Source organism: Symsagittifera roscoffensis, chromosome 1, assembly GCF_963678635.1.
Source record: "Symsagittifera roscoffensis chromosome 1, txSymRosc1.1, whole genome shotgun sequence".
NCBI lineage: Eukaryota > Metazoa > Xenacoelomorpha > Acoela > Convolutidae > Symsagittifera > Symsagittifera roscoffensis.
This window is the reverse complement of record NC_087062.1, coordinates 67,778,835-67,801,097: the sequence shown is the minus strand read 5'-3', so window position 1 is coordinate 67,801,097 and position 22,263 is coordinate 67,778,835. Positions and strand designations below refer to the sequence as shown.

At 38.3% G+C, this 22,263-nt stretch overlaps 1 protein-coding gene across 1 annotated transcript in view; it reads right to left on the bottom strand.

Annotated features, from left to right (window-relative positions):
• Window positions 1-214: 214 nt before the first annotated feature.
• LOC134848084 (dynein axonemal heavy chain 10-like) overlaps window positions 215-22,263 on the bottom strand; it is a 62,826-nt gene continuing 40,777 nt past the window's right edge. The window contains exons 38-64 of the mRNA XM_063865428.1: window positions 21,887-22,118; window positions 21,426-21,636; window positions 20,921-21,064; window positions 18,334-18,860; window positions 17,567-17,800; window positions 16,892-17,155; window positions 16,481-16,696; window positions 15,851-16,005; window positions 15,302-15,523; window positions 14,873-15,156; window positions 14,100-14,242; window positions 13,752-13,852; window positions 13,069-13,283; window positions 12,642-12,830; window positions 12,185-12,323; window positions 11,479-11,599; window positions 10,977-11,124; window positions 10,487-10,677; window positions 10,042-10,242; window positions 9,689-9,935; window positions 9,138-9,295; window positions 3,480-3,702; window positions 3,024-3,235; window positions 2,060-2,227; window positions 1,439-1,619; window positions 978-1,123; window positions 215-746 (exon numbers count right to left, since the gene is read on the bottom strand). Coding sequence (XP_063721498.1) covers window positions 600-746; window positions 978-1,123; window positions 1,439-1,619; window positions 2,060-2,227; window positions 3,024-3,235; window positions 3,480-3,702; window positions 9,138-9,295; window positions 9,689-9,935; window positions 10,042-10,242; window positions 10,487-10,677; window positions 10,977-11,124; window positions 11,479-11,599; window positions 12,185-12,323; window positions 12,642-12,830; window positions 13,069-13,283; window positions 13,752-13,852; window positions 14,100-14,242; window positions 14,873-15,156; window positions 15,302-15,523; window positions 15,851-16,005; window positions 16,481-16,696; window positions 16,892-17,155; window positions 17,567-17,800; window positions 18,334-18,860; window positions 20,921-21,064; window positions 21,426-21,636; window positions 21,887-22,118 — 5,419 coding nt within the window. The 3' untranslated portion in view covers window positions 215-599. The remainder of the gene's footprint in view (window positions 747-977; window positions 1,124-1,438; window positions 1,620-2,059; window positions 2,228-3,023; window positions 3,236-3,479; window positions 3,703-9,137; window positions 9,296-9,688; window positions 9,936-10,041; window positions 10,243-10,486; window positions 10,678-10,976; window positions 11,125-11,478; window positions 11,600-12,184; window positions 12,324-12,641; window positions 12,831-13,068; window positions 13,284-13,751; window positions 13,853-14,099; window positions 14,243-14,872; window positions 15,157-15,301; window positions 15,524-15,850; window positions 16,006-16,480; window positions 16,697-16,891; window positions 17,156-17,566; window positions 17,801-18,333; window positions 18,861-20,920; window positions 21,065-21,425; window positions 21,637-21,886; window positions 22,119-22,263) is intronic.

Genomic DNA, 22,263 nt, shown 5'->3' with positions numbered 1-22,263 from the left:
TAGTTTACTGACACAGCGGTTTACTGTACGCACCCCCGTTGAACCATTGATAATATAATTTATGCTCGTCAATGATCCAGTACTGCAAAAAGAAATCTTTTTTGAACCTATTAACAATGATGGTTGTGTGTTGTCTATGTTTGATCTATGTTGCAGTTCTGCATGTCAATGCGGAGGGCGGCATTGACGAAAGTGATCTCTAGAAAACGTATGATGATGATGCAGGTTTATTTACAGTAAATTGACAGATGTACAACTTTTTAAATTTACAATTTTCATGTTTTATAGTCATTTTGCTTAGTTTTGCGATCTGAATTTTCACCATTAATACTTTTGGCTCTTTTTCCTCCCCCACGCACGAGCATCTGTTTTATGGTGTAATAAATGGGCTTACAGGGTTAAATATGAAGACTAAAAAAGTTTCTCATGGCGTATTTAGTCCGCGTGTCAATTTTTATAATTCGACAATGAGAAAAAAAAATCATTTAGAAAAACTCGCAGGTGGGGGAAAAGGAAAAGGAGCCGTGCTTTTATTAATTTTCATTCATTTGTGTCATATTTGATTTTCATCTCAAGTAAGGAATGTCGTGTCGTGGTGTCTAGTCGGTGTTAAGCACGAGACAGACGCCCTGCAGGGTCCAGTGTGACACGTGTTCGGTGGTTGACAGGTCAGCCTCGAACACTAATCCAACTCCCATCGCATTTCTCCTCTGAGACGTCGTGTACACAGGGGTACGGAACGTGTTCTGAAATAAGCACAAATGATGATTGATGGCGGCGCATTTCAAAAACATGCAAGCGTTTATTCGAATAAATGAGTATTGAACAGTACAACAAATTTAAATTACAATTTGAAACAATAATATAAATGAAACTTCGTATTAGAACTTTTCAGGATTATCTCCTGAAAAAATATGGAAGCACGTCCATTTTCCTTGTTATGATCAATTGTATGATAAATATGATGAGAGTGTGACCTGTAGTTTGAGTTTGTGTGCTTCGATGGGGATGACCTTGAGGATAGGCAGATCCACGATGAGTTCCTTGGGCTTCTGCTTGATCAGACAGGCATTGTTCTTGTCCCATGCAGCACCTTCCAGGAACAGACCGGACACAAAACAACCTACAAATTATAAAACGAGCGAGCTGAAAGAGAAATTATAACCACCAGAAAAGCGTTCATGTACTCGAAGGAATCGAAGACAAAAACACCTGTCAGGTTCAAATGGAAATTTTGCTCAAATTTCAGATTTCATTTTAAGCAATATAATAAAACGCACATTTGTGTATTATGCAACCACAATTTAAACTAGAAACAATTTCTTGTTGAAACTCAAATAGTTTTTCATTTTTCACAAAGATGAGGCCATTTCAAAAAATAATAATTCTTTTCTTTTTTGTCCATCAGACTTTCAAGTGTAAAAAAACGTCTTCGAACCTTGATGTGCCCGCTCGGTGACCTCGTCGGCGTCTGCCCAGTGAGTGACCTGGGTGTAGAGAGTTGACCTGTCCAGGGGCCATCCGTTCTTCCTGCAGGTGGCCTGCACCAGAGCTGTCAAGTAAGACTCTGGAATGTGCAGACCAGACAACCACATCACTGCTGGCTCCCCGTCGCTGATCTACAACAAACACAAACAAAAAGAAAATGAGTTTTTTTCTTCAAAAAAATACTTCAACTTGTTTTTTAGGCAATAGTTTTGACATATTTCGATCAAATATATTTCGATAATAATTGCCTTATTTTTATGTTCTGCTGACAGTCTTTATTACGAATCAGCATTTGGCAGACAAAAAAGTCAGGGTAAAACAAGGTAAAATAAACAAGTTAAAAAAGAAAAGTTGCCGAACGATTTGATTCAGTATTTATCATAGCGCTTCCATTATGATTCTAATTCATACAAAGCCTGAATCGAGATCAAGTGAACTATCTCCCCCATAGTACATGCAGGCCTTACAGTTTGAATTTGACATTTAATTGTTCACTTGGTCTATTTAGGGTGGAGCAGATTGTTTACCCTGATTCGTTGTGAATTTGGTAGTGCGTTTGACGTTGGCTCACCCATTTCATGTACTGGTCGTGTCTAGCGAGGAAATGTAGCATCCAGTTGGCCAGTGTTTTGAGGGTGGCGGGTGCCAGCTTCCTCCAAATTCCGGGGATCTGTCCGTTGAATAGGGCCCTCGAAACCTCATCCAGCTCCGCGCTCATACCCACTTCACCAGCCAGTGCCTGGAAAAATAATCCAAGTTTTCAAAGTACAGACTGCAACAAAAAAGCTTGCAATTGAAACTTGAGAATTTAACTTGAAATTTTTTAAAATTTGAGAATTTTGAGTTAGATTATTAATATTACTAATATAACTAGATTTTTTTTCAAAAACTTAAGTTGCTGTCCAGGGGCGGATCTAGGATTTTCTCGAGGGGGGGGGGGGGGGGCGGATTTTAATAAAAAAAATCGAAAATTTTGACGACCTTTTTTTTTTTAGGTCGACCAAATTGATTTTTCGAGCTCTCCCAAAGCACTGTTTTGCCCCTATTTTAGCAAAAACAGTCAAAAAAGCCGTTTTTGGGCACTTTTTGAAAAATTTTGACAAAAAAATCGCGTTTTTTTTGGCGCGCGCTCCCCCTCAAAATTAGTAGATATTGGCGCCAAAGGCGCCTTTAGAAAAATTTTAGGGTCGGTCGACCAAAAATGGATTTCTGAAAAAGTATCAAAGGGGGACCCTTTGGGTCGGCAGGTGGTCGAATCCCCCCTAAATCCGCCCCTGTTGCTGTCAACTCTTTTCTCCTCAAAAACCACTTTCAAATCAATATTTTGCACTTAACTTCAAAAAAGGGTCTGGTAACAAACCAATATATATTAAAATCTCCGAGATGTACGATAGCGATTTTGCATCACCTTATTATGACATATCCTATATTTGAAAACGAATAATTTGGAGTCTACGAACAATTCCGGTCCCCACCAGGCACCATAATTCAGAATGGAGGCGCTGATTTTGTCAAGTGGATCCCACACAACTCACCCTCTTCAGTTCTTTGAGGGACCTCTCCATGCGGTTGATGAGTTTGTTGAATCTCTCTATCTCCTGTAGAAGCACCACTGTGGTAGGTGTCACATCCAGTCCGTACTTCTTCCGGATCTTGTCCAGGTCGTAGGGGGTGGGCAGTTTGCTCACAACATCCTGAGCTATGTTGCCAATGAACTCCTCCCGACTGATGCCTGCGCCAGTGTCGCCTGAACAAATTAATGGTGATAATCGTAATATTTTAAAATATCAATTAACTTCATACAGATTCATCAACAAATAGATTTCTTATTTCTGTTTCTTTATATTCTAGACTTGAATTTTTTGCAATGAGTCGCCTTCAAGTGCGCTTTACACTAAATTTTATTGCCGTTCCCTACCCTTGTAAATAACTTATCGTATCCTGTCATTTCACGTTTGCTCTTAAATGGTCCACAAATGAAGTAAAAATACCAGTTTGAGGTTGCATCTCGATGAGTTGAGTCCAAACATCCTTCGCCTGTTGCGTGTAGTAGCCTATCTCTGCATTCAGATGCAGTCCGAACACTTCGGGAGTGTTGCTGATGGGCAGAGTGTCAATGTAATCCGTGTAGGTCTCCTTAGTCGGTCTCTCCCCCTTTTCGCCCGGTTGCGGGATGTAGTAGTCTATCTCTGAGTTGTGGAAAAAGTGGAAAGGCTGAAACGCATGAGGAAATAGGCGATCAGTTCAAGTATCCACCCTGATTGAAAAAGGAGGAAACTTCGTAACTATGTAGAATTTTCTTAAATTCATATACATCGAATCAATCCTTCATAGATATATTCGCTAGACACATATGCGGGAAAGTTTTAAGAACATGTATACTTTTTCCGCTTTCATCCATACTTAAAAAGAGCCAACAGGCAGTTGGAAAAGAGTCAAGGAACGCAAGTAATTAGACAAAATATCCTGACTTGTTTTTTGAAAAAATCTCAACTTTCGAATTTGAAAGAGAAAAATAGATAGCCTTAAGGCGCTTGGAATTTCAAGAACAATTCAAGATCGAAATTTCGTTGCTTTTAGCAGTGAATTGATAATTCATTGCTAAAACTAACTGAAATTCGAAAGCAAAAAAGAACTACTCGCTCGAAAATAGACAAAAGTTTTTGATATTTTCGAAAATAGACAAAAGTTTTTGATATTTTTGTTTATTGTTGTTCAAATCACGATAGAAAGAAAATTCGTCGCAAGCGACCATTTGAGCTTTTGTATAAAGCGACTACTTGCAGCACGCGACGGCTCGTAGAGCGACAATTAATAGCGGTAAAAACTTTGATCAGATCAAAAAAAATAGATGAAAGGGTTAAATTAACAAACAAAGAAACTAAAAATCAAAATTGAACGAGAGGCCCTCAAATCGACTGAGAATATATTGTTGCTTAATATTTAAAGAGTTCAACTAATCTGGTTTGGCCTTTTTCGTATTTTGCCAGCTTGGCGGCATTTCCTCTTACCAGTTTTTCTAACTAATTGGTTCGCCGATAGACTTTGTTCTTTTCTCAGGAATTAGATAAATTGATTAATGGTAAGGAAGGTCCCATGTCATCCCTAGACCGAATTGTTGGTTTTTGTCTTCCATGTTTTGCGTTTTCGATATGATTCTAGAGCGAAATAGGTAATTTCCCAACCAAACTACGCCCTCGAAGGATGATTCCAACCAAATTGATTCAAAATAACCTACGCAATGCAGTAAGGGGATTCTTCTTTTTTGTCGGAAATTTCACAGCACAAGGTAGCCATGCCGACTTGAAAGTCGAGCTCAAGTACTTGTGCCAGAGTAACGAATGATTGTAGAACCGTGCGCGTTTTTTTATCATCTCGGTAAACAAAAACTAATCAGATCTCTTGATTTTTGCGCCAATTGACCCGATCAAAAAGAAAGAAGCGACATTTTATACTTACTCCAATGAATACCTTTTGAAACTCGTTAATTGAAGACCTCTGAAAATCGACCACAACCTGTGAGGGCTCAAGTCCTGAGTTGATTTCCATCAATTTTCTGAAGGCTCGGATGTATTGCTCTTCACTGTCTTTTTCAAGAAAAAACTAATGGAACAGTTTGATTGTTAACCATAGCATGAATTGTAAATTTTTGATAAAGTAACGCAGGACATGCTTTAAATGTCTCATCGGCATGCCCGCCGACTGTGTTGTTTTCCAAAGTTCTCATCGGTGGCAAATAATAACATTCGGCCTTTTTTATCCGACCCCGAATCCAAAAGGCAAAAAACATTCCACCTCAAGGTCTGGCTTAGCTCCAAAAGCACGGCAAGGTCTTTAATTGAATAGGCAAGTTAACAACTGTTTCGAGGCTAATATCCCAGCTTTTTCCACTTAAATGATCCTGCGAAGCTAAGACTTCAATGTTGATTTTCTTTACTGTTTGATAAAAACGTTTAATCGTGAAATTTACCAGTTTTGTAGCAGGCCAAGAAAAATTTTTGATCCCCCAAATAATAACCCCAGTCTTTGAAAAAATAGCCTGTTTGTGGGGTTATAAAATTTTTGACCAGGTATGATCATTTTACACCCACTGAAACGCACACCTTGCAGTCACGCTATTTTAACGCTTAAAAACAAACTTTACAATTAGGTATTTCTTAATTTTGAAAGTTTAAGTTTGCCTACGTGTCAAACTTTTCGCCCATTTCAATCATTTTTAATTTCTTCTTCGCATATAACATTTTTTGTTCATTTTCTTCTGAAATGCTGATTAGTTGATCAGCGATGACTGGAATGGAAGCTTCACACGGTCTCTTGACGCATCCGCAACTGGATTTATCAGTTAATTTGTTGTGGAGGTTCAGATTAAAAGTTTCTCCGTCGTGAACAAGTTGCTGTTTTTCTCGCTCACTCATAACAAACTTTAAAAGCATAATGGTTTCAGTAAATCTTATAATTTGGAAGGTAAAATTGAAACGATTGAATTCAAACAAAAGTATTTTAGATGCTACTAACGTTCAATTATTCTTATCTTTACTGTTACCTCATTTCAATTTGATATTTAATTCGAAACTGGTGCTAAAATGAAATATTTGATTGCTCGCTGGATTTTAATGCCCCCACAACTACCGCGAAACCTTTAGCTTAGTTCGCATGGTTTTTAAATCCCCCAATAAGCATTTAACCATGCTGCTAATTCTCGCTTGCTACGAATTGACGCTTGAAGCGAGTTGTCGCCTTTTAAAACAGCTGCGAATTGTCGCTTGCGACGAATTATTGACTCACGCTTTAGTATGACCCATTACTCAACCCACTCTGACAATTTGTTGTTATCTGATGTCGTGTGAAAAAAAATTTAAACACCCGAAGACAAAACTCATCCCATTTTCAATGATCGGAATAAAAACTAACTTCTGTTCATGATGTCCAGACCAAAGTCACATCACTAAAAATTGATTATAATGGATTATTGTTCAATAAAATGCTGTATCTATAATCGATTATAGCAAAATAAAACCTTTACAAACGATTGAAAGACATTTTTAAAGTAGCTTGTTTACAGCAAAAGCCTTTTGTTTGTTTTGCTATTTTTGCAAATCTCAAAAAACTCCCAGGAGGACAATATTGAAACACAGTATCGCTTTGCATCACTCGCGATACCAAAAATAGCATTGCAAGCTAGCAGACAGAAATGAAAAAAAGAGCCTTCAAGTGAAGAAAAAAGACTTTATAGAAAAATTTATGGATTAAGATCCTTCAGGGACAAAAGTTTCGGAAAAACTGCAACAAAAAACTTTAAAACGTTGTCTGGAATGATGTTCTATTTGCTGAAAACACGCTCAGAAGCACATTCAACGGCGTTTAATGAAAATTCAAAAGCAATTACTGAGCGAAAATAAAAATATGAACTGAAAATTCAGTTCTAAGACATTTAACGTTTTGTGCGGCCCGGTGGAAAGCACGCAATTCACGATTCCCTGAGAAGACCCAAAAGTAGGCTAGTAAGTCGATAAAATATCAGCCAAAATCATTTAAGCAAAAAACTTTTCAGCGAAAAAAATATATACGAAGTCAAGGTTAGTAGCATTACAAATTGAGTAAAAAAACATAAAAAAGCAACTACAATGAAAACTGAAAACAATAAAAAATTCTAAGGTTTGGCAACCTATCCGGTAAAACATAAGCTGAAAAATCATAAGCCGACAATTTCTTTGAAACGGAAAATTTCCCGTTTGAAAAAAAAAAAGTTCCTGGTTAGATTCGAATTCAGGGTTTTTGCCGTCCCAGGCGTATTCGTTAACTACAGACTAAGTGGGAAGGAGTCTCTGAGAAACTTGAATTCGCCATGAATCAATATACAAGTAATTCTGTTAAGCAAGTTGTTAAGTGTAATAATCAAATTGCTAAGCTAATTACAAGCGTAATACTCAATTTCTATAAAATTGATTCTTTACTGCCCAAAGCTTTTATTTTCCATGGTATTTCTGCAAAGTTCGTAAAATACCTCAATCTTATAACAAAAAAAAAACACAAAAATAACAAAAAAAAACCCTCACCCAGTTTTAATTTTAACAAATCATTCCAACTTTTGCTCCCGACGAAAGTATACATTTGTTAATTTGAATGAATAAGTAAAAACCCAAATTTTTGCTTTTCATCAAAACACTGACTATAAAGAAATTATAAAAGGCCCAATGGACAGCTGTCTTAGTTTGAATGAGCTCGAAAAAAAAGACTCCAAAAAAAAGAAAGCTGAAAAACTAGACTTAAAAATTTTAAACTTTCGATTTTTAAAGAAGAAAATACATTATGTCATAGCTCTCCTACTTTCAAGTATCACGTTTTAAATTTTTTATTCCGATGGGAATACCAAAAACTAAAAACAAGGTTTTAAGCGTCATTTGCATTTTGTTATTAGAGAGCGTTATTTGCCTTCCATGCAGCATTGTCATTTAGCATTCCACTCTGCAAAAGCCAAACTGCAAAAACCGAAATCAACGATTGCGAAAAAAACGCACGACTTAAACCAGTGATAAATAACTTCGTTCATTAACACTAAATACTGGATTTATTTTCATGGATATCAAGTAATTTCACGAACAAGAAGTTTTTGTCATGACTTTCGAAGAAAACATCGACTATTTTTTATTGCGCTTCATGTAGTTTTTAATTTTGATGATCGAAACTCTAAATTCCACAATGAATTCAGCAGATAAATTGATTCAAACACTGCATTACTATGCGCAAAAGACTTCACTTTGTCCTTGTCGTAGTGAGGAATTTTTAGATGAAAACATCCAAATTTTTCATTTTTCTTCGGTAATTTAATCTTTTTCCACCAAAAAGTACATCAGAGACGTTAAAAGCAATCAAAGCAATCAATTATGTTTGGCTTACGACTATTCTGGTTTAAATGTGGAACGAAAAACTTTTCCAATTTTACATTTGTTGCATAAATGTACTTCTTGTGCTTCCAAAATCATTTTAATTTGCGCTAGTAAACAAAGCTTTCTTCGTGAAGTTTTCCTTGGTAACAACAGCGCATCATCAGTTTTATTAACTCACCAATGAATTAATCATCATACTTACTTGTGTAAAATTTTATAGGTAAGCTGCCTGTTTTCCATATAATTTCGTCCAGCAGCGGATTAAAGGGGGGGGGGGGGGACGCCCTCTCCCCTCAAGGATTCGACCCCCTCCCGACCCAAAGGGTCCCCCCTTTGTACTATTTTGAGATATCAATTGTTGGCTGACTGACCTTAAAATTTTTCTAAAGGCGCCAATCTATACTAATTTTAAGGGGGGAAACGCACGCCGAAAAAACGCGTGCACAAAAACGCCTTTTTCGGAGTTTTTTTTTCAAAATTTGCCGGCGGCGCAGAAAATTTTGTCAAACTAAGGAAGGTCTTTATAGTTATTTGGGAGAGATCAGAAAATCAATTTGGTCGACCTAAAAAAAGGTTGACAAAATTTTCGTAATTTTTTTGAAAATCCGCCCCCTCCTCGAGAAATTCCTAGATCCGCGCCTGATTTCTCCATTAGAGGTTTATCAAGAATGAAGGAAAGCAGCAGATAGCTGAATGATACTTTTTGGATGTTTGGCATACTCTTTTGCTCAAAAACCTTTGACAGTCTGTAGTTCAAATTACCTGGAAAGTGTCGAATATGAAGTCACCCATGTATTCGTCCATGTATGTGTTGAGGATTCTGCGGTCGAACGAGTCTATAGCCCTTCCTCCGTACATCACCTCCCCAATCAGGTATTTCAGACTGTTCCATGGCAACTTAGTGTCTCCCTGCTCCGCGGCTGCAACGAAACAAAATAAACAACGTAAAATAAGTAAGCATGAATAATTTGTCAGCTTTAGCTCAAACTTCATTTTGAAATTTATTCACGAAAAGAACTTAAATCAATTCATTAACTTCTTCGATTTCAAATTTTAAAATAAAAATTTTTGCGAAACTAAACTTATGAAAAAATAATCACATTAATCTCTCGTCGAAAATTTATTAATACAATTAAATATAAATTACAGTTACTAGTATCTTCAATTTATTTCGATCACCCAAATTTTACTGAATAAAAAAATCACTCAGAGCATAAAATATTTGATTTTCCTCAAAAGTCGGAACAATAAGATAAATATTTCACAAAAAAGCTTTTCATTTTTTCAGTCCTTATTATAGCTAGTTTGCTCACCCTTGGTTAGGTATGTGTCAACAATCTGCATGCAGACTTGGAAGTCACTCTCGTTGAAGTCGTAGGGGATGTTCCAGCCCACTTTGCCGTACTTCCTCCTCTCCTGCACCACCGCGTGGAAGAAGGCGAGCACAAACACGAGGGGTCCGAACGAGTCGTGGATCGAGTCGGAGAAAGAGCCGTGCGGGATCTTGAAGAAGGTGCTCCTCAGATTCAACATGAGGCCATTCGGAGGCTCAGTCACCACCTAAAAAGCATTCAATTGAGTGAAGAAAGCTACAGGATCTAAAAAATTTTATTTTCAGGCTGTCTGTTTTTCAATTTCATATAAGCGAACCCCTTAATGTACTGACCTTCATAGACCTCTGCAGAATTCCGATTGGAAAGTCAGGTGTGGGGTCGGTGGTGAGCCACAGTCTGAACTCGGGGTGGGGCTTCGTGATCTTCTCCAGGGCCTTTTCCAGGTCTCTGAGCCACTTGACGAGCAAGTGACAGTTCTGCAGCAGCAGCCACATCCCACGCGCAACACACTGCTCCAACAACGTCAGTGCATTCTGCAACACAGCATATACACAGATTGCCGAAAAAATTTCCAGGCTCAAAATCGCCGACTTGTAGATTTCAAAAACCCTATTAGTTCCGATCATCGATTCGGTCAAAGATGTGCTTCGTGGTTGATTTTCTGCTTCAAATGCCGTTTAAAAAATTAAGCTCAAATGTAAAACTGCTTGAAAATCGTTGCCATATAAGTTAATTGCCAAGTTAGGTTTTGATTATTCTAAATTAAGTTGAGCTGACCTTTTCTTGGCCTTGACCCATGGCGAGCATTTTGAGTTTGCTGGTTCCCATGCCAACCACGTCAGCCAACTTCATCAGGTCATTAGCTGGCTCTGTTCCCGGACTGAGGATGAACACGATGGGAACATTGGGCGAACTCGTTTCAAATATGGCCTTGAAGTTGATCACAGGAGGCTTATTGTACTTTTCACCTGCACAAGACCAACTTAAATATTTCACACTTCATCAAACTTTCGAATTTCAAAATGATTTCATTATGATTATACGCTTGATTATTTTGAATCGAGCCCACGACAGCATCGCTCTTAAAAGATGAGCAGCTGGTTAAAATTTGAAAAACGCTCGTTCAAAAATGTTCATCTTTATGATCAAAAAAGTCAAAACGGTGTTCGGTGTATATTTATTTGTTACTTAATATGCCTGGTGGCTAAAATGAGCAGTCAGAGTAACAAAATAGCCCGAAAAAAGATATAATCGAATATTAGCAAACCCATGGTCTCTGAGACGTAGTCCTGCATCGCCCTGAAAACCCTGTCTACCCGGAAGCACCTCAGCAGCAGCAGTTTCCGGATCAAGCTCAGTCCATTGTAGGACTGCACAGGGAACCCACTCCTCTCAGGCGTCTCCAGCTCATACCACTGTAAAACACAAACTCACAACTCAGATTTCGATCTGAGACTTGCAAACAGTTCTCGAACAGGCCTATTTATAAAAAATAGGGGCAAATTTTGCTAATTCGAAAAAATTTCGCTGCAAAGACAATTTTTCAAGCTAAATTAATGACAAAAATGGCCAAAATTTCAAATTTGCTGCACAATTTTTGATATTTTCTCACTTTATCGAGTTGATCGTAAAAAATTGAAACGTTATCACATTGGCTCGCGCCCGAAACAGATCAAATAAACTATTCATGCTGACTTGAAAAGTTTCCTGATTAATCGTCATACTGTGTTTCATACTTTATACTGACATGCAATGAACTGGTAGCAAACCTGCTGCCATTTTTTGCCGTTGCGTTCGACGTCATCTACGAGTCCCCCGAAGTCTTCCGGGAATACCTCGCCCAGTTTGATGATGTCTTCCCAGCCCTGGTCGGGAAGCCACTTGTGAGTTCTGAGCAAAAAAAAACATTTAAAACAAGGATAGCAGGTTGCTGTGCAAGTAGCAGAATGTTCCGACCGTATTCATAAAAATAGAAAAAAATATATTTTCTCCAAACTACTGGCGGTCGTTTTTGTGGGTGTTTAGATTTGAGAACTACACAATCGCGTAGAGAATAAGCGACTTATGCACGATGAACTTAATTTGTCCACATTTGTCTTTTTTAAAAATTTCTTCTAATTTTTGCACATTACTGTGATTTTTTTTTAGAAAACCCTTTTTGCCAAATAAGAAACATCCAAAACTTGTTTTTTTTTTTAGTAAAATCAAGCTTTTTTATCCTAAAATTTAAACTAGAAGTTAAAATTCCATTTAACTCGAGCGTTACCCGATCGCGGCACTCGCTCGAAATTAGGCTAAATCTCAAAAACTTCAAACCAGTTTTTCTCAACACTGGGACAATATTTTGAAAATATTTTGAAAATTTTTTTATTTTCGCGATTCACGACTGAAATGGCTTTAATATGATATATCTCGAGGATACAGTCTCCACAAAAGCAGCGAGACAACTACAATCGGTGAAACTACAATACTCACTTGGCGCGTTTGCTCTTCTCGAGTGAAATGTTTCCCTTGATGAAGAAGTTGAGCTCTTCTTGGTTCACTTTACCCTCGTTCAGCTCAATCTGAACTGTCATCTGGAACGAGTAAAGCAGCTTGTGCTTCTCAAACAGACCTGAAAAGACAGCCAAGCGAAATGCATATACTTTTTATATAAAGAAAAACCTATTAATTTATGCAAAAAACAACAAAACAAATAAACATTCAATTTTTAGCAGGCAATCAAAACAGCAATTCTCACATTGATTGAAAATTATGCTTCGGTTTATAAGTTGTTGCAAAGTCAAGAAAAAGTTAAAAGGAAAATCAAAAAATTCTAATCAAAAACTTCAAAAGTTTGCTTTAGACCATGTAGGATATTCAGGGCCACTAATATCACCATTATAAAACAATTGTTTTTCATACTGTTTGCAAAATTGGATATGATTAGTACCTGTGCAGGCATAGTTATAGACGTTATAGGTGAGGGTGTCAATGATGTTTCTGAGTCGTTTCTCCAGAATGGAGTCAGGGATACTCTTCTTCAGGGATATTTTGAACACTTCCAGATAATTAGCCAGAGAGTACTGGTACATGGGGTTCACTGTCGCCATGTCCGACAGCACGAAGAACAAAATCGCACCTACAAAAGCACAAAACATATTGGCTATCATTAAGACTCAACATTTGAAGTTATTCAGACAATCACAGGAGAATCCCGACTGCTCAGGCTTGATGTTTCGACAGAAATGCTTGAGCCTAACGTCGCTTTGGGCCACTATTCAAAGTAAAATTTGATTGGAGTCGAACTGCGCAGTCCAAAATGAGGACTAAAAAGGTAAACTCAGTAATACAAAACAAGTTAGGCAAGCAAAACTTGCCTCTTTTTGCAGCTGGTCTGTAGCCATCTCTCAATTTCTCAATATCGGCTGAGGTCCTCACAGCCTCAGTCAGTTTGTCCATCACTTCAGTCGCCTTAGTCTTCGTCTCTTCCAGAGTCTGGACTAACTCTACGTTATCCAACATGTTTCCAGTGGAAGTCGCCAGTTCTCTCAAAAGGGCATCCTCCAGATCCTTCAGGAGTTTTTTGTTTTGGCTAAACTCAAAACATTATTTTGTCAAAATTTGTTTTTGTTCCGATTTTTTTTGTTTACATTTAGGCAAGAAAAAACAAAAAGCTAAAATAAATTCATCATATCCGTTCCAAAAATTTGTACAACTCGTATATTTAAGCTGATGGTGCAATCAGGCGCGGATCTAAGAGAGCGGAAATTCCTAAGTTTAAAATAATTGTTCGAGCTGTTTTTAGGTCGCACAAACTGATTTCAGTTCTCCAAAAACACAATTAAGAAACTATTTCGCTTATTAAGACCCTAAACATGACATGATGTTTAAGGAGACTTTTCGAAGAACTTTGATCAAAAGTTGAGTTTTGCTGACGCGCGTTCCCATCTCAAATTAAGAATACATAGGCTCCAAATGGGCGTTAAGAAAACTTTCGGGGTTGGTCAAATTAAAATTGATATCGAAATTCGATCTCCTGATGTTTGGGTGCAAATCTTACCTTGTCTCTTGGATCAGTCTCTCTCTGTTCTCCTCCAACTCCTTCCGTTCGAAGCCCACAATCACACTTAGCAACTGGTCCTCCAGTCCTTTCAGGGTTACCTAGTGCAATACATACTTGTTCGTCAAATGAATACTTTCTCGAATACCTTCTCATAGAGTTTTAATATCAAAACCTTTCTCATGGTGAAATAAACCAAGAGTTTGAAAAATTGCATGCAAGTAATAAATGCAAGATTTAAACATTTGAACGCGGTTTTCTTTCGAAAGTTTGAGAGGTGGATTATTTAAAACTTTACTTCAAATGTGCGCTTTAAAAACATCGTCGAGTTAGAGATTCACAACATACCTGGTAGTTGATGACCATGCTCTTTCCGAAGTGTGAGGGGGTGAGTTTGGGGTTGGGCAGTTTGCTAGTTAAATACAGTCTGAAGTTCGGGTCATAGTCAACTTCTTTGTCGCCCAGCATGATAAACTCCCGACCAGACGCTCCTGATAAATCACACAACTCTTGTTATGACACGGGAAAATAATACTTCGAATTATTCACAGGCACGCACGGCAAATTTTTGTCCAACTGCAGCTTATTCTTTCAAAATTTGTTAGAACATTCTAATCGAATTCTGTTACTCTATTTTCTTATCCCGTAAGAGATTATGCACGCTCGGTTGCAGTAGCACGCATCAAATAGGGCATTGCAAATGAGAAACTATGCTAGTTTTGTAAGATTTTAATTTATCGGTGATAATTGCAGATGGCCTTAATAGAACCTGAATGAAATTTTAGGACATGAAATTTAAGCGTGATTTAAGGTGATTTTGCATCTTTCATGAATTTATTAACTAAGGTTGAATTTTAGGAAACTTGATAAATAGCACTAATTGATGATGACTTGCTATACCCTTTGGAGCTTGCGATCGGTTGACGTAGCCTCGCACTATAAATACCAAATCCATGAATTTAACTTGCCTTGACTTGTTCACAAATTTAGAACTCATAGCTCTAAATTTATTGATTCCAAAAAATTCATGAAATTGCTCGAAAAACAAGTTTCTCGAAGGAAACTGAGTAGATTTTTCAATTACATAACAATAACTGTAAATAAACTCCACACTCTTGAACCTTTAATATTCTTTTCCAGTACATTATCGATGACTGGATCCAGGTACTCATCGCAGTCCTTGAAGAGAAAGGGGAACCCGTATTTGATGGACATCTCTAGGTGTTTCAGGAAGTCGGGGTCGTTCATGGTGCATATCTTGAGGTTGTGGTCTGCCTCCTTGCTCTTGATCCAGCTGATCGCTTGTTCCTGGGGATCAATGCAGTAGGGGAATCGGCTGGCCTGTGTGGTCAGGATTCCGTTCTGGATCGAAAGCTCATCCGGTGGGAGACCTTCAGAGTTCCACCTAAACAATCAATTCAAAGAAAAGTTGCCAAAATTTGGATACATTTTTTTCGGAACAAGACAAGAAAAAGCATAATTTTTAACTTAATTAAATGCAGTCAAATATTTGAATATCCGTCGCTTAAATTAAGACTGACATCACTTACTTGCTGATTTCTACATCATCCGTGAGGAGCTCCTCCAGTTTGAACGGCTCAGTCATCGGAATGTCGGCTTCTCTGATCTTCTGCTGCCAGTCCTCTTCGAACGCTTCGTTCCTGAAGTCCACATTGAATGCTCCCAGGTAACTGAGGAAGGCAGCGCCCAGCAGACAGTCGCCCAGAAGTTTCACTCGTTTCACTTTCAAATCCGCTAAGTCCTTAGTCCATCTGCGATCAAATATGAAAATTTTAAGATACTAGAGGCAAACTTGTGTAGAACGTCTTTTGTCGAACACTTCAAAACTACAATGCCAACGCAATGAAACCTAAAAATTACCTGAAAAATTAGCCATCTCACCCATAATACCAGCAAAATTTTCTTACAAAATATTTTTTGCGATGGTTTATATGGTTGGTAAAGTTTGGGCTACAATAACACACTACTCGTGTTACTTAACAACCGAAAACGGAATCGATAAAACTTTGAAGGCATTAATTTCATACCACTGTTGAGCAATTAGTAGAAATGAGTGCATGCAACTTTGTTTCACTCACCGTTCGTTCTCGCTCGACAACCCACTGATCAGTTTATCAGCGGCTATCAGTCGACGCTGCATTAGATCGGCCTCTTCCTTCAGAGCCTCCTTTTCAGCCATCGCTTCCTTGTATTGTGCACCCAACTTCTCTAATTGATCTTGCAATGTTTTCACCTGAAAGTCAAAAAATTTTAAGCAAAAATTTTACTGAAGAAAGGAACTCCAAGATTATTAGTCCCATACATTAGTATTTCCAATATCTTCTTCATTGTCATTTTTTTCACGTATTTTGCATGGTGTTTAAATTTTCGCCGCTAGGTAACTGTAAAAACAGGGAGATTGCTAGAACAGCTTTTAGCTAACGATTCTTGCTTGTGTCTACCGACTCTTTAATGTGTTCGAGAACTGTTTCTATGAAGATATGGTTTAACGAGCAAGAATTTCTCAACTTTCTAAACGGTCATTCACTTTTCAACTCGTTGCTCTCTATAACCATCAGCCATCGGTTTATTTTGGTCTAATAGATATTTTAGCAATGGATAATAGTAGCATCTTACCAGGTTTCATTTTTTAATGAGCATGATTTTGGTGAGATAGTCAATATACTAATTATATCAGAACAGTTGAGGTGAAATTGCACAAGGTCTACCTCTTTCTCAGTTTTGTCCAGACTGCGTTTGGCCTGTGCAAACTCCTTCTCCAGGTTGGCCACCAGGTCTCGCTTTGGCTTGATCTCCCTGGCCACTTCGCAGTAGCCGATGACAGCCGTGACGAACTTGTACAACCCTGCACCCGCCTTCGAGATCTGCTTCATCTCGTCGTATGAAGTGTCCATCGTTTTCAGAGTCGCTTTCACTGTTTTCATCTGAAATCAATTTTTTAAACTTTTAACCATAGCCTCTCCTCCTGCAACCGCCCCCTACCCCTCCTGCTCTTTCACAGCATTCATTTATATGCTCCGACTAGTTAATTTTTTCTTCCCATCTGAGTTCCCATTGTATTAAAATTTTGCATGGTAACCAAATTAACCGTCACGGAATAATCACTACTTAATTCCCACCTGGTTTCCAGTGATGGCGTCCACATCCATCGTTTTCAAAGACATCAGGAAGTTTGGATCGGACATCATGGCTTTGGCACTTTTCCACGAGATCTCTTTGATGTTACGCACCACAACTACACACTCACACACACTCTGCACTGCTTTGGGGGGCTTGGCGAACGAACGGATCTCGGTGACGTCATTCTTGTCCAGGTCGTCCAGTGCCAGTCTGGCTGCTTCCAAGGCAGGCAGTGCTTCAGCCAGCGCATCCTCTGCTCCTTTCTGGAACACAAATTGTCTTAGCATAGGATTAGAACCAATGCACAATGAAGATAACTAAATTTTATGTTAGCCAAAACTTTGAAGAACTAATAAAAAAAAGCAACTGATTATTCTTGTAGAGTTTATTCAGTTCAGTATTTTTAGGAGGTCTTCATGTCAAGTTTATGCCAAGGGTTTTGCTCTGTCGGAGATTTTTAAACATCTTAATACCATTGATTATAAATCGTTTTTTTTTGCGTGAAGGATCACTTTTTGACTGACAATTTCCTGCTGATAATTTCAGAATATTACTTTGGTGGAAGGGTGGAGTAATTCTTAATAGCTCGAAATTTGTAAGGATATCCGTTACTATGTGGTATATAGCGAGGGAAAATTCTTAAGAAGACATCTGACTAATTGTTGCCAGCTGACCTTTTCGACGGCGATGACTTTGCTCTGCTTCTCGATCTCCTTGGCGGCCACTTCTGCCGAAGCCTTCTTCACGTTGGCAGTCTCAGTACTAGTCTCAATGGTGCCCACCAGCTCATCGCACTCTTTCGTCTTCCGCTCCAGAATGACCTTCTGAGTGTCCAGCTTCTCACTCAGTACCGCCAGCTGCTCTCTCGCCTCTTTGATCTTAGCCATACCAGACTCAAGACGTTCACACTATGACAAATAAACAATACAAATTATATTAGCCAATCAGAGTTTAGTACACAGAGGCGAAGCGGAGGCTATACTCATGACAAAGAGTCTTTAGTTGTCACGTTTTCGTTCAAAAACTGACCGTTAATCTAACTTTTTTGCCATTCTCTCCTTGCGTCAAAAGAAGCAAAAGAATTTATTCCTGCTTCAACGTTATGCTGCTAAGGGGCAAACCCTTGTGGCAGAAGAAACGAACTGGGAGTCCAGTCAATATAATAAATACCTTTTTTCAAAAATGCTTCAGTCAATAAATTTGAACTCCCTCGACACGCACTAAATGTTGAGGCTTCCAAAACGTTTTTTTTTGTAAAAAAGGTAATGTAAAGGCTTTCAGGTCATTAGAAGTGTCAAGCATTTTGATGACACTTTTTTAATATTACCATTGTAACAAATACTGGCCATTATGTAAAACGCTTGGATCACCCCCCCCCCCTCCACGCAAATTGGACCACAAATGTGAATTTATAATGAGTTCCGTGGTAAAATGCACTCACCTGTCCGACAACCAGCTTGTCCTTGTCAATCAACAGTCTCGTGTACGATGAAATGTAATCCAGATAATTCTTGGGAGTCACGTAATTGGGTCTCCTAAGTCGCGCCAAGAACCTTGCACTGTAATCTGTCAAACTCAAGTGCGTGGTAACTACATGTTCAACCACTTTCGGAAACATATCTTCAACAATTAAGTTGTTGTTCTGGTTCAAGAAGACAGTAGCCACAGCATGCAGGGCCTGTTTGGGCCACGGTTGGAACCAATCGATGCTGGTATTGTTCACAAGTCCTGGGAAGTTTCGACACCGGGTTCGCAAGGTATCTCCGACCGGTGACATCGCGAGGACAATGTGCAGGTTGTTGCTGCACTTGGACACGAAGTACTGCCAGATCATTTCCTTCACTGGCGGGACTCCGTTGGACTGTGCTTCTGCGCGACAGTTGCCAACAATAGCTTCTTTCTCGTCATCCGCAAACAGCGCCGGAACCATGCCAGTTGTAAGCATGTTGTTGATCAGTTCGAGAAATCCTAAAAAGGTTGAAATTTGATCAAACAGAAGCAGACATCGCCCAAATTTTAACAAAAATTTCAGGATAAAATGAATCTGATGATCTGGTACTTAACGAAAAAAACAAAGCGGATGATTCAAATCAAAAGCTGTTTTAAAGAGCTGAAGGTGAAGCAATAACTCCGTTTGTTAGGATATTGTCTGAAGTATTGATGATATTTGGTTTTAAAAAAACTGAGCATGATTTTTATTTTATATCTTAACCTTCGTTGTCTGGCCCTTCAGCTAAAAAATAAAATGAGAATGAATAAGTTACAAATAAGTTACAGTTAAAAACTCCGTTTGGATTCGAGAGCTCAACATTAAAAATCAACAAGACTGCTTGTATCAGGGCGAAGCCCTGAATGTTCCGACTGCCTTTTGAGGTTTATGGAGCAGTAATAACAAAAAAAATTAAATGTAATAAAATAAAATGAAATTTTTTATTTTAAATTTGAAATTTTTTTCTGAAAATCATCCTCCCACACGCCATATAAAGAACAAAAGGATAGATTTCGCTCATTGTAACAAATCATTTTTGGCAGATAAGCTTCTTTCAACCACCAACTTGGAACGATTTCTAAGACGGATTAAATCTCCGCTTACGCGTTAATAGCACGAAATATATCGCGCGTTAATTGTCCCAAATTGCAATCTTTAAACCCCCACAACTTAATGGAAAATAGTCACAGGTGAAATATCTTTTCAAATTTAAGCTCAGAACAACAATACCTTTAGAATGATATAAAAAAATTCCGTCAAAAATGGCTAGCTAAAAAGTCGAAATTTGTCTGAAGAAAACAAGACTGCTCGTATCAGGACGAAGCCCTGAATGTTCCGAGTGCCTTTTAAGGTTTATGGAGAAGTACTAACATTAAAAAATTAAATGAAACAAAACAAAATGAAATTTTTTTTTCTTCTAAAATTTGAATTTTTTAAATAAAAGTTATCCCCCCACACGCCATATAAAGTACAACAGGATAGATTTCGCTCCTTGTAACAAATCAATTATGGCAAATAAGCTTCTTTCAACCAATTTGGAACGATTTTTAAGACGGATTAACTCTCCGCTTACGCGTTAATAGCGCGAAATATATCGCGCGTTAATTGTCCCAAATAGGCCAAAATGGCAATTTTTAAAAAATTCCGTCAAAAATGGCTAGTTAAAAAGTCGAAATTTGTCTGAAGAAAAAAAAACCCACCCCGAGCACAAATATTACGTTACTTTCGTATCGAAAGTAAGAACAAAAACCCACCCCGAGCACAAATTATCCGTTACTTTCGCATCGAAAGTCGGAACAAAAACTTTGTCTTCAAAACAAAAGATTTTAAGTTTTAATTCATAATCAAGCGTAAACATTTCTTGAACAATATCCTCCCTATTTATGCTCAAAAGGAAAATTTTAAAGCTCAACAACCATTTTCTTCAGTCTTCAAAACATTGTCGTGTTCTCTCAGATAAACCTCCTCGGCACGTGAAATAAATCAGTGGAAGTCAAAATAATATTAATTTTACATTGGCAGTTTTAAATCATTGAAACTTTGGGTTTCTCAGCAACAGGGTCAGTTTTAGTTGGTGGTCAGACTCCTCCTTTGGTCCCCCTTTGGTATTTTTTCAGACATATATTTTTGGCTGACTGACCCTAAGATTTTTCAAAAGACGCTTTCGGTGCCACTGTATACTAATTCTGATGGGTAGCGCGCGCCAAAAAACGCGGTGTTTTAGTCAAAAAGTTTCATTAAGGAAAGGATGAAAACGGCTTTGTGACCTGTTTTTTCAAGAATTGGCTGGCGGCGCAAAAACCTTTGTCAAAATACAGTCTTATAGTGCAATGTGGAGAAATTCACGTTGTCAGAAAAGTTTGAACAAATTAAAAATTTTGCATTTTTATCAGTTTGGGTTAAATGCTCGGCAAGGTTAGATAAAAAAGATCGGCTGATCCCAATATAAACTTATTTTTTTTTAAATTATCAACGTCAATTTTTGTCTGCATATGTGTTCATTTTCGTTTTATGTAGGTTATTTTAAAGTCCAACTGACCCTCTTGTGCGACGTGTCCATCTGTGAAGAGGAACATCATCTTCTTGTCCTCCTGGCCCAACTTCTGGTACAGAATCTTGAGGTCCTCTCTGAAGTTGCTCTCATCGTACCCTCTGCTCAAAGTGATCTCAAACACCTGACAACCTACAATGAACGCCAAGTATGTTAAAATAAAGACAGCAGGATGACGTGGTAGAGAATGTATAGCTTCTCAAGAGTGCTTTCGCTTCTGTTGGAACATTTTATGCGAATAATTCCCGAAGCCCGGGCATCTCCCGCAGCTCAAGTTTGGCCAGACCAAAGTTTGTCATGCGGACTATTCTCACGGCAGAAGGTTTGAAATACAGATATTTTCCAATCAATTCAAATCTCTAGATTGTCCAAAACTGTGACTCAATTATCACTTTGTTTTCAAATTTCGGAGTTTTGGTGGGCTGATTTAATTTTCTGTAATTCGGTAACGGAAAACTTAAATCATCTGCTTAAATGAAAATAGTTAATTCACCTGCTGTGAAAGCAGCTAGTCTAGACAAAGACTGTTTTCCGGACCCTCCCACTCCAACTAGGAGGGCGTGTCCCTGGTCCATCCGGATGACTCTGTGGATCCTGGTCAAGTGTTCCAGGGCATCGTCGAACAAGACCAGGTTCATGGTAGTGTATTGTTCATTGTACTCCTCGAGTAATGATTGGAAAACTGCTTTCGATGAATCGAAATCCTATATTGGAATAAGTTTGGGATAATAATTATGGCTTGCATCTTTATGGCTTGCATCCAGTTTTCATGTGATCACCAGTTGAAACAACTTTCTATTTACAAGACTATAAAAAAGGTAAAAATTTTGATTGAACTTCAACAAATTAGACGCTTTAATTTTAGCCGATTGTGGGAAAACTTCATATGAAAGGTATAAAGAAAAAAACTCTAGAATCTAATTGCTGACATAACAGTTTCGGCAAAAAGCATACTTGGACGTCCTGGTAGAGTCTGGGCTCTCCCTCGTCCAGAGCAGTCATGTAGTCTCCGAAGAGGATGGGATCCTTGATGGCGTAGTCGAGACTGGACTTGAAGTTCTCCTCTATTTGGGCCTTGATCAGTCCTCCGACTATCTCTTTGTCGTGTTCGTTTATCAGTCTGTCGTAGTACACTCGCATGCACTCATTGCGCCACACTCGCACAAATTGTTCCTTCGTAGTGAACCTAAAAAGAAATTAGTGATTAATAAAACATGTTACTTGTGAGGGAGAGTCAACATGCCCAGCATAGAAGATAGCCAAAAAAGGGCATGCAAATCTTAATCGGAGGTTCAAAAGCCGTTCTTTTCTAAGAACCAAACTATTTTGTT